The sequence below is a fragment of the Poecilia formosa genome, unplaced genomic scaffold (genome assembly GCF_000485575.1).
Source record: "Poecilia formosa unplaced genomic scaffold, Poecilia_formosa-5.1.2 Scaffold139, whole genome shotgun sequence".
Lineage (NCBI taxonomy): Eukaryota > Metazoa > Chordata > Actinopteri > Cyprinodontiformes > Poeciliidae > Poecilia > Poecilia formosa.
In genome coordinates this window covers 713993-725797 of record NW_006800078.1, presented here as the reverse complement: position 1 = coordinate 725797, position 11805 = coordinate 713993, and the positions used below count along the sequence as shown (strand labels likewise).

General features: G+C 42.3%; 1 protein-coding gene across 1 annotated transcript; it reads right to left on the bottom strand.

The window, feature by feature from the left end:
- Positions 1-4918: 4918 nt before the first annotated feature.
- Positions 4919-8445, bottom strand: hoxa5a (homeobox A5a). Its single transcript, XM_007562633.2, has 2 exons — positions 6775-8445; positions 4919-6086 (listed from the first exon to the last, which is right to left on the bottom strand). The coding sequence occupies exons 1-2, from the start codon at positions 7373-7375 to the stop codon at positions 5836-5838; spliced, it is 852 nt and encodes a 283-aa protein (XP_007562695.1). The 5' UTR covers positions 7376-8445; the 3' UTR covers positions 4919-5835.
- Between the last annotated feature and the right edge of the window lie 3360 nt (positions 8446-11805).

Below are 11805 nucleotides of genomic sequence, written 5' to 3'. Positions count from 1 at the left end.
CTTGTTTACATTTTGAACCCATTTCAAGGACAACTCTCCAAACAGACCATTCATGCACATCTTTCTTATGTTCTGACTATTTAAAGTAGGTCGGTGATTTTTAATATTTAGGCTGCAAAATGTATGATGCGAATTTTGCATTTTACCCCATTTGTCCTATTTACTTTTTTTCTTTAAAAAAACAAAAAAACAAAAAACAAAACAAAGACTATGAAAGTAAGGATTCTTCGGCCTATTTGATTAACCCCACAATATTTAGTCGACGATTTTTCAAGCTTTCTTTTCAGCGACACATTCAGAAGATAATACCCGTTTGTCTGTTCTGTAATATATCGCCGGATACGCAAAGGCGGCAGATCACATTTACGTTTTGCAGCTTATTTGATTTTATGTGCAAAAAAAGAAAAACAGTCTTTGTAGCTTTTTTCATCTTTCTCCCGTGTTTAGACATCAATAAACGTCATTTCTACATATTTTCACTCCCTAACGGATGTTTATATAAAAGGCAATTCCGTGTTTTCCCAGGTATTCTCAATAAAAAATAAATAAATAAATAAATAAATAAATAAATAAATAAATAAATAAATAAAAAATAAACATCTCAGGGTGAAAAGGTTAATAATTGTAACTGAATTAAAAAAATATGTATTTGCTGACTGGATGTTATAACATTTCGGAAGACAATGCAATTAAAGCAAATGTCTGAAAACAAAAAAAAAATCAGAATCTGTTTGATAAAACGCAAGAAGAAAAAACAGCAAACATCTGTGCCATTTCTAGTTTTTCTTTTTCTTTTTTTTTTCTTTTTCAAGGATTCTATTGAGCTGATCAGGAAGAGCGGGGCTAAATGTTTTTTAAAGGATCTGGGGGCTTATTCAGGGTGGGGGTGGAGGCCTTCTCATTACCCTGTGACCGGGTCGAGAGTATCAATCCTCAAAATGCAAATTTTGCCCTCGTCCCTAAACATATCAAATGCAATTTATTCAAAGGAAATTCACCAATCAGCCGCCCTAATAAAACGCCAAACACTCAATCTTGTTGCTGAGGCGGGGGAGAGGCCCTGTGTGTGTGTGTGTGTGTGTGTGTGTGTGTGTGTGTGTGCGTGTAGGGATGGTAGGGGTGTGTGTGTGTGGGGGGGGTCCCTTTAACCCCCTCTCTGGTCCCTAACGCGAGGTCACTGCGCATCCAGGGTTCACCTGGAGTGCACCGTGCAACATATGTAATGCAAAGCTATTCTGCCTTTTGTGTGGAGAGTCAAGATCGCTTTTATAAAGGCTGGCATCAAGCTCCGAGTGAACAGATGACGGAGACTTGTTCAGCGCGTAAACTTTTGACCCCAATTTTTCCTCCTCCTCCTCCTCTTCTGCAACATATATCGCTCTCATCAGTAGCAGCCAGGAGAGATATCTGCAGCCTCCCACAGCCTTCCCCAATATACATATATACAGAAATATATATTTATATATATATACGCACAAAGAAGAAGAAGAAGTCGACTCTTTTAATATGCACTAATTATCATTTTCCACAAATTTGATAAGCAGACGAGTTGCCAAAACCAAGATGTGAAATGCTTTTGCGTCTTTGTGATGATTCCCAGTGACAGTGAGGAGGAAATCAATCCAGCACCAAGCTCCAGCTCAAGGCTGATAGGGCTGTAAAATATGCAAATCATCCATTAGAGTCAAAGCAAGCAAAGCAGGGGAAACACTTTGTTGGAAGCATCACTTCAAAACTTTCTCTCTCTCCCTCTCTCTCTCTCTCTCTGCACACATCAGTCCCTCCGGTGTTGGTGCATAACCGCAGGCTTTGCACACCTTCGCTAACTTCATTTACGTGCACCGTCCTTATGGGCAACCCGGTATTGCCGAGCAGGCGTGCGCGCGTGTTTGCCTGCCGTGCATGCATGTGGAAGCGGTTTATTTCCCTCGTTTTCCTCTGCATGCAGCAGGGTGACAGTGAACTTGGCCTAAAGCGAGCTCTGCTGGTGGCTCCGAGAGGATGCAGATTCATCTTTGTGCTGAGGGGCTGACCTCCGGATGAACCCACAGCAGCTCTCCCCTTCTCTATCTTAGCCTGGCAGCGCGCTGCACATGGGGCCCTGTCGAACTGTCTCCCTTATTTGAAATATTGGCAAAGGGGAAGAGAGAGAAGGGGGGTGTTTGCTTCGGTTCCATAGATCCGCGCTCGAGGCACGTCCTGTTTGATTTTCAGTATGACTCAAATGAAACTGGGAAGAGTATAAACAAATATATGTTGTTGTTGTTATTTTTTAGGTCCAGTTCACGTTCGATAGAAATTTGTAAGAGAACTGCAGCTTCACTGCGTATTTCTGATTTGGAAATTGATATTTTTTATTTGTAAATGATACAAAACAATCTTGTAGATCTACCTTTCCTATGACAATAGTTTCTTTAAAGCTGTTTGAATTCAAACAACAAATGACTGAATTCGGTTCACCAAACGCGTTGTGTCAACGAATTATGTCCATTTGTGTTGCTGTTTTTCTCACCTGAAAGAACGTCATATTCTGTTTTTCAACAAGGCCTCCGAAGCGTCGCAAAACTCTACTTAATCTGTCTGGTTAACTAAGAAGAGAGACACGTGTTCACCACCGACTGAATATGATGAAATATGACCAAGTATGGTCATATTTCATAAAATTCAATTTCATTCCAGTTGCCAGATTTCTCAGCTCCCAACAGTTTCTTACTCGTGTCACACTTGTTTGCGCTTAAAATAAGGGGCAGACTGACACACATTATTATTGATAAGGCTAATAAAACAAACTGAAATGAGTCACAAAAAATGTCTCTGTTTTTAACAAAAAAAAATGTAACCGGCATTTTATTAAGACATGATATTTTTTAACCCTTTTTAAACTTTTGACCGCCTTCGCCCTTGTTCAGACGAGACAAGAGGTCACCCCCAAAGCGAGAGTGACTCTGTTTTGTTTTTTTTTTGTTTTTTTTAGGTCAACTGAACTTTTCAACCCCGAATACACACACAAGGAAAGAAAAGCTTGGTTGACACAAAACGGAATTCCTTGTTAAACGTTTCCCCCGTTGTTGCTTCTTCCTGTGTTGTGTTTACTCGACAGTGTTTACAGCCAACCCCAAAGTCCACCTCCACGCGCATCCAACATGTGGAGCGCACGTTTGCGCTCCTGCAACTTTTGCTCCTTTCCCCTCAGCGACTCTGGACCTTCACGCGCGCGCTCCAAAAGTCATCTGTGCAATCGCAATCCAATCACACATTGCGCATCTGCAGGCCTGCATCAGGGCTTAACTTTATCAAGCAACACCGCCCGCTCTCCTGCTGCCCTATATGGAACATTTCTGGCTGCACGGTCTGTGAGTCCTCCAATGTAATAAAACGACAAGTTTTGTGGGGGTGGAAATGGACACAGAGATAATTATCCAACATGTAAAAATGGATTATGAGTTACACCGCAGATGGAGGGGAAACAAGTTACGCAGGAAAGGAAGCAATTAAATAGCCATGAGCTGGACCCAACCCTGCGCAACATCTGCCGAGACCAGTATCCAGCACTCCACAACTGACAAATTAGTGTAATGCACTAATAGGGACGGATAGAGAGGGGAGCGAATACAATAATACGGCTGTTTAACACGGGGGTGACTGCACTCTGGCTACCGGTTAGTCTGGAGAAACTTACCCAGAGAGGCGGTCTTCATCTTGGAGAGAGAGAGAGAGTGTCCGGTGCACGTTGAGAGGAAAGTCCGAGCAACAGAGGCTGCAAAGAGAGAGTCAGACAAGGCTTCGCCCTCACTGCGATTATATGTTATGTGCAATATACTGTCAACTCCCCAAAACCATAAAACTTACTTTAATGGCCCACCACGTGACCGTTTATGGCCAGTGAGCCTATCTGGCCGCTCTGCCGGCTGATTTTTTACGATCTAATTCATAGACAAAACCCCCCATTCATTTAGCACCCAAATGTCAAGAGGAGCCAGAATCGGCCCTGTAATAAAGTTTACAGCCGGGGAAAAAAGTCGAGTTAATTTGCTGGGGATTGCTCAGAAGAGTGTGCGCAAGAGAGGGGGGTGGGGGGTGACTGGTCGGCCCCTGCTTGGAGCTTGTTAGTGGAGTTCCCCCCCCCACACACACACACACACCTCCCCTACCATCCCCACTTCCCATGCAACACCAGAACAAGGTGAGTAACAGCTTTCATTCAATGAGAGAACCTGTTGAATTCAACCGGATTTGGCTGAGAAAAGGCGAGGAGACTTTGATATTTTTTTGGGAGGAAGGGGGGGGGGAGGAATTGAATGTTTGGGAAGAACGAGCACAGGCCTACAATTAACCACAAAAAAAGAGGAAGAAATCAAATGCCTCAGTGTAAACAAATATGGTTGAAATTCAACAAGGTGAAATGGCGTTCAGATGAAGATGTCCACTAGTGTCTGAACCCGGTTGAAAATAAAAAAGTAAAACGTTATTTGCCTAAAGAGGCCGTCCAAATATCTAAATGCGGTCGAAAAATCAAAAGTGAAAAGAGGTTATGTCTAAATATAGTTGAAAATAAAAAGTAAAAAATAAATAACTAAAAAAAAAAGACTGTATATATTTAAAGATGTCTACAAGTGGCGTTTCGTGACTAAATGCGTTTTAAGGTTTTGAGGATGATTCTATGATGATTCAAGACTTTTGACTTTTTAGCTTAGACTAAATACGGATTCGGTATATGGCCTAAGAAAATTTGATATATACATATATATATGTAATTTTTATTTTTTTTAATTTTTTATGTTTTTACATTTTTTTGGCTACATAAAGAGAAAAACTAGCCAACCCTAATCAGGAATAAAAACACACGTCCAGCTTTTGGAGGAAAAAATATCCTCCACCAAGCGGCCCTGCGCATCACAAAGCCGAAAAAGAAACTCTCTAAAGTTGCCGTTTCCAGTAAAAAGTTTATTATCACGGCTATGACAGCCATCATCAACATGAGCATCGATATCATTCTTCTGATTATTGTAGCATTTTTTTTCCTCTTTCCAGTCTTTGAAAAACATTTACAAAAAAAAAAGCTCATCACGATGAAGTCATAAAGGTGGGGGACCTTCCACATAGAAACAGCAAGAAAAAACAGGGACGAACACGTTTTTTTTGTCAACTATGCTACGCCCAGGTGAGCAAGTCAAACATAATCTCCTGCAAAAAAAAAAGAAAAAGAAAAGAAAAGAAAAACAACTTAAGAAAACAAAGCACCGCCACTGTACATACAAAGGGGCGAGACGGCACCTCTGTCCATACACGTGTGTTCACAATACAATTACGCACACAAAACGCTTATTTGCTGGTTATCGGAAGCGAGTTTTTCGGTTTTTTTCTGACAAATTGGCACAATACATGAGACAAATAAATACATACATATACAGTACATGTACAGAGAGAACTAAACACAAACCTTCTATTTAGTTAGTATTTATTAGACTGCTGTTTTGAGTGCATCACACAGATTTTTACTGGACAAGTTCAAGCTTTTGATTTATTTATTTATTTTAATCCTTCTGAACAAGAAATAATTTAAACGTTTCTTTCTTCTTTTTTTGCCCTAAATCTAAACAGAACTGTACAGAATGCATATTTTTACTCGCATACTGATTAACACGGTGAGAATATAAAGAAAATATAAGGTTAATGGGGGGCATTTACAGAAGATGAGGTGGCTCAAAGCCTCCGCCAACAAGTCTTTGCGAGAATTTTTTTCTTATTTTTGTTTTTCATTTTTTGTACACTTTCAATAGTTTATTTCATTTCACTTTATTTATGAGAGAGGATGCAGAGGGGGTGGGGGGGCTATCAAGGCCTGTAGGCTCCCCCGCCTGCGGCCGCCATACTCATGCTCTTCAGCTTGTTGTCCTTCTTCCACTTCATTCTGCGGTTCTGAAACCAGATTTTGATCTGTCTCTCGGAGAGGCAGAGGGCATGGGCGATCTCGATCCGCCGCCTGCGGGTCAGGTAGCGGTTGAAGTGGAACTCCTTCTCCAGCTCCAGGGTCTGGTACCGGGTATAGGCGGTTCGGGCTCGCTTGCCTTCCGGTCCGGACAAATCTTTGGACAAGAAACACACCAGAAAGATAAAGAGTTTTACACAACGTTTACATGAGTGTGTAAAGTTTGAACACATTATTGCCAAGATATGGGAGCTGTGCATCATGGAGCTGAATATTCGATTTGGAAATTTAAAGTTTGAAACTAAAATTGTGTATCCCCCCCAGCCCCCTGAAAGCAAATTTGAGTCTGACTCTCTGGAATCTTTTTAACTGAATCGGATTATAAATGTGTGTCAATGAACGTATCATAGATATATCCCTACCATGACATTTGTTATAAAATAGCGCTGCACAAATAAGTTAAGCTGAACTGAACTGAGTTTTTTAAAAAAAGAATTGATAACCATATGGACATTAATATATTCATCTACACCCTTCAGAAATTAAAGTATGTACACAAAATATTTCAAAATCCAAATTTTATCGCTAAACAATATTTCATTCTCTGAGTAAAAGGTTAGCTTTGCTAAATGACCCTTATCTGCGTAAATCAAAGCTTTAACAAAACAGGTGAGAGGCGCAATTTGCTGCCACTTTTTTAATATCTGCTTCAGACATCACTAATATAGAATACCCAAATTTCACTCCGATTTGTTTGTAAGTTAAAATTCTTTCTTTAAAAAAAATCAACAGCTCCTCATACAAGACATAAAATCGATAAGAGATCATTAAAGAGAGTAGTTTACCATGACTTATGTGGAGTTTTCTCATCCACGGGTATATTTGAGGCTGTGCCGAGTCGCCGGCACTCTGAGGAGTCGTCGGTGCGCTCCCCGCAGGCTTATCTTCCTCCAGGGGGGAAGCCTTGGACGCACAGTCCCGACCAAGCAACAGCGTGCCTCCCCCGTTCGAGCCCGAGCACTGGGCGCCGCTTATGGAGTTCTTCACGGCTCTGAGTTGGGGTTGCGTCTCGGCGCCCGGCGACAAGCTGGCCACCGTGGAGGAGGAGCACGGCAGAGGCTCAGGTGGAGGCGAAAGGGACGAGTTCTGGCTGCCGCCTGCGGACTGGCTGTACCTGACGGGTTCCACTGACGGGCTTGCCGTTGCCGCCGCTGTGTGCGTCGGGGAGTAGCCCGGCGTCCGCTCGCTGCCCACAAAGTGTCCGCCGCCGGTCCGCCCGACCGTCAAGTCCATTCCGTTGTAGCCATAGCCGTACCTGCTGGAATGCATGGCCGTGGAGTCCCTGTATTGCTCGTTCGCGGAATTATGCTCCCCATAATTATGTAACTGAAAGTCCGCGCCATTGGGATAGCGACCGCAGAATGAGTTCACAAAATAGGAGCTCATTTGTTGACAGTTCCACCTTTTTTGCCCGCTGCAGGTACTGCTGTTGTTTTTGTGATTGTTTTGGTGGAAGTAAACAGCATAAACCTGCAGCTCCTTGATTTGTGGCTCTTATGCTTTAGCGCGTCCTATTGCACCCTTGCACAATTTATGATGAATTATGGAAATGAGAGTGGGACATGGACTTGATTCTCTCTTACGTAGGCACCCAAATATGGGGTACGAGGCAGAATCACGTGCTTTTGTTGACCAGTCGTAAATCCTGCCTGGTGACCTCCAGAGGTAAACTCGTGCACGCAGGAAACACTCGGGCGGGATGGGAGGGGGCGCGCGCCTCCCCTGCCATGCGCTCTCAGCTATACGAGGAGGTTTTTCTACTGTCGTGCTGCGCCATCCTCTGGCGCAACTGTTGCACTGACTGTCTGCGGCGCTTTTTTTTTTTTTTTCCCGAGGCGTGGGCTCCACACACGGGGGTCATTCGGAGGTTAACGACCATTGCGGCAAAGAAAGAGGTCTCCCAAACAATACAACGTGACATGCTGAGAGTGCAATCTCTCCAGAGATAGTGTACAGGAATAATTCGATCAGAATCTGTTATGCACGTTGTGCCGGGAGATGGCTGTAAATAGGCTGAGTTAATAGAATAAAAGCCCATTCAGAGCAGGGCCGCGCTCTTTTGCACTTTTTCCCATATAAAAGAAGCTGAACGACTTCATGGGAGAACGTACTGATGAATAAATGTTGGGGGAGAGGAGATTGAAGCTCAAAACATCACATACACAATATCAAATAATGCAACAGAGCCTGCCGTTCAGAGCCTTTGCAGCTTGTGCCACTTTGGCAAAATGAATACCCACACATTCAGGCTTTATATGAATACAGAAATATGGTTTATAAGCAGGTTAGAATGGGTCGATGCAAAGAATCAGGCACTTTAGAAGATGGCTATTGCGTGTCTTATTTTACGCACATAATCCGACCTTATTTTTGTTTTATTTAGAGGCGACTCTTTTATCATTCTGACTTTTAAACGCTCCGTCCTCCAACAAAGTTACTTTTTATATATATGTGTGTGTGTGTGTGTGTGTGTGTGTGTGTGTGTGTGTGTGAGAGAGAGAGAGATGTCAACTGAGACCGATGAGAGAATTACATTTCTCTTTTTATGAGAAACTAAAGGCAACCGAGATTTGTTCTCGAACTCAGAGGAACGACGAGAGGGAGAAGACAACGCGTTGGGAAACAAATATATGAATATTTCGCAAGTAATTTGTAGTTTAAACTGAAGAAATTGTTTCTGAAATGAGACGAGAAAAAAAATGCGAAGAATAAAAATAACTAATTATAGCAGAAGGAAAGAAATTGGGGGTTCATCGCATTCCAATTTTATCATTTGCTCTTTTTTTATTTGGAATTGCACAGATACGGCTAGAATTCTGCATTTCTCGAATCAATGAATTTGAAGAATGGTCACTAAAAAACAAAACAACTTTCAGCTGGAAACTTATATTCTTTCTCTTTTTTACGTTTTTGCTCTTTCCAATCACTCTGTTCAGCTTTTTGTTGTGTCACAAATGGATAAATCATCTTCAGACATTATATTATAAAGAGATGAACTATGGAATGAGGTCAGAGTCTTGTGCATGGAGGCGCAGAAGCCTCCATAAAGCCTCCGGAAAGCTCTGGCAACGGCCAGAGCTTTCAGATTGGCTTTTTTCCCCTCTCTCTCTCTTTCTTTCTCTCTCTCTCTCTTCTGGAATTTTTATGGCACCTTCGCCTCTCAGAAGCACAGACTTGTTCCCTGGTTCATGCCCTCTCTCACCCCCGGAGCGGCCATTTTTGTTTTATTTCCCCAAAAGCACAAGCCCATTCTTGCGCGTTAAGAACGCAGAAACGCAAGAAATGTGTTCGACTTGGAGAGTCCAGAAAGGCTCGATGCATGCTCTGCAGCAGTGCGTAGGACTGCACAAAGGTTGCACACGAGCTGCTGAGCAAGGAGCGTTTTGCCGAAACTGCAATGCTACAGCTGCTGATCTATGAGTTGGGGGCCAATGACAACAAAGTTCCCACGAAACCTGTTTGAGTTGAAGCAGGGACACACCCGAGAGCCATAGGAAGAGAAAAAAAAATAAAGGAAAGGAGGAACGAGAGAGGCAGAGGGGCGAAAGGGGGGTCAAGGGGCATTCACAGCGACGCAGCATCACAACACGATTGGAAGAAAACGCAGACGAACCGCTTTACAGCTGGCCTTTTCATATGATGGGGACGTTTACCAAAATAAAGTAGAAAAATGAAAAAAAAAATGTCATTCCTAATAATAGTGTTTCAATCCTTTTTTACTTTTTTTGGGGCGCAATCATCTTTACACAGTCCAAATAATAATAATAATAATAATAATAATAATAATAAATGAGCGTTGTCCTTTTTTAAACGAATAATTATAATTTCAGAAATTGAATACATAAATATCTATAAATATAAATATCTACATATATGCATGTCTGTATTACGGTCACAGAATCTGTGAATGTACAAGAAAAAAAAATGTGTTTGGTCAAAAAGAACAGTTTGTAAAAGTTAACGAGCATTTAAAAAAAATCTGCAAAGAACCCTTTATTAGGGTAATGCATTAATTTTCAATACCTGCATGCTCCGATATAATCACCATATGTAATATGTGATGCACAAATTTAACAAGACAAGTTAAAAATAAAGAACAAAAAATATATTGTCAGTTATTATTTTCCCCCTCAAGCTGCACTCAGCGATTCGCTGCAAAGCAACTGAAGCCGCAAAGTCTCGAATTTAGACACGCAACTGTCTTGACGATTTGCATGCTCACACATTAAAATGCAAAAGATTTACAAGAAACAAAAGCCGCAAATGTCAAGCCACGAGGGCTTTGTTAGGGGCTGCACACAAATATTTGTAGCGCAGCAGCTGACACCACAAGGTCGGCACAGATTCAATCTCATGATTGCACTTTGAAATTTTTTAAATCTGTATATTCAGAAGCAGGGTGTGATATTTTCAAGAATAAAATTGTCAAACGTCAAGCCCTGTTATGTTCTGGCTCCAAAGCAGAGATTTGCAATTCACCAGTTGCATCTTCAAAACCTGCAGTTTCACGCAGCACAACGTGTCAAGTGTTTAAAATGTGCGTGCTCAGGTAAAATGCAAAACACGTTCAGAAAATAATCGCACACACAAACATAAGATTATACACAAATGTTCAGCTCTTTTGACACCAGGACTAAAGCCAGACCTTCATAGCGTTTCCTAATCTTATCCACAGGAGGGCAGCAAAGAGCACGTTTTGAATCTCGCAGACCACATTTAAAGCAAAACAACAAACAAATAAGGTCCACATGGGCAAGTCAGAACACGACGATATCACAAAATAAACGCAGTCTTTCAAGAGCGTGGACACGTATCTATTTGATATAAACATGTACCTGTCGTCAAATTCAAACAATGCACAGGAAAATTTAGCATTAGCATTTAACTTTGCAAATTCATAAAGACGGCTGAACATGTGCAGTCTGGGAACTTCGGGTGCCTTACCTTGTGACGGCCTCTGCATGTCAACAGTGCAGATCAGGGGTGGAAGGGGAAAGCCTCCAGCTGAGTCCACGGACGGAAACCGGGACTCCTGGGGGTCAGTGACGCACCAGCTCTCCTTCCATTTGTCCCGCCAAGGCGTGTCAAAAGCCCAAACATATCCAATCATGCCTCAGTGTATAGCTCCTGTGTTTCGATTTAAAATAAGAGGGGAAAAGATGCTAACAATAATCTCCAAAATAGCAAAAATGAGAAAGAGTTGAACATAAGGTAGGTGACTGGTGGGGAGAGTCGAGCAAGGAAGCCTGAGTCTTCTAAATGAAAGGCTGCTCTATTCCGCTATTGGAAATTATATATATATATATATATAAATATAAAAAAGTTCATGTTCACGGCTCGGTGACACGTGATCGAACCGTCCAGCCAATGGGAAGCGGAGTGGGCTCGTAAAGTTGAAGCGCTGTGTTGTAAATTTTCATAAACAACAACGGATTTATGGCCCGGCGCTGGGGACGGAGGGTGAGAGAGAGAAAGGGTCGGTGATGGAAAGGGGAGGAGAAAGGCTGGAGAAGGAGAAAGAGAAGGGAAGGAGGGCGGGGGAGAGACGGGGGGTGCAGGTCGCCATCAGGCGCCATCTTACCGAGAGAGGAGGAGAGGGAACGCAGAGTTCAACATCCGCAGGCAGCCAGTCTCACCTCGCATCCCCATAGTTCAAATTCTTTAACTTCACTGTTTATCTAACCTCTCACACAGAACAGACTTTAAAAATGGCCTGCACAGGTGACCGAATATGGATAACCTGCTATAGGTTCGCTCTCGCTTCGACGAAAGTAGGTTAACATATGCAGACAGGTTCTCAACGTTTACACGCACAC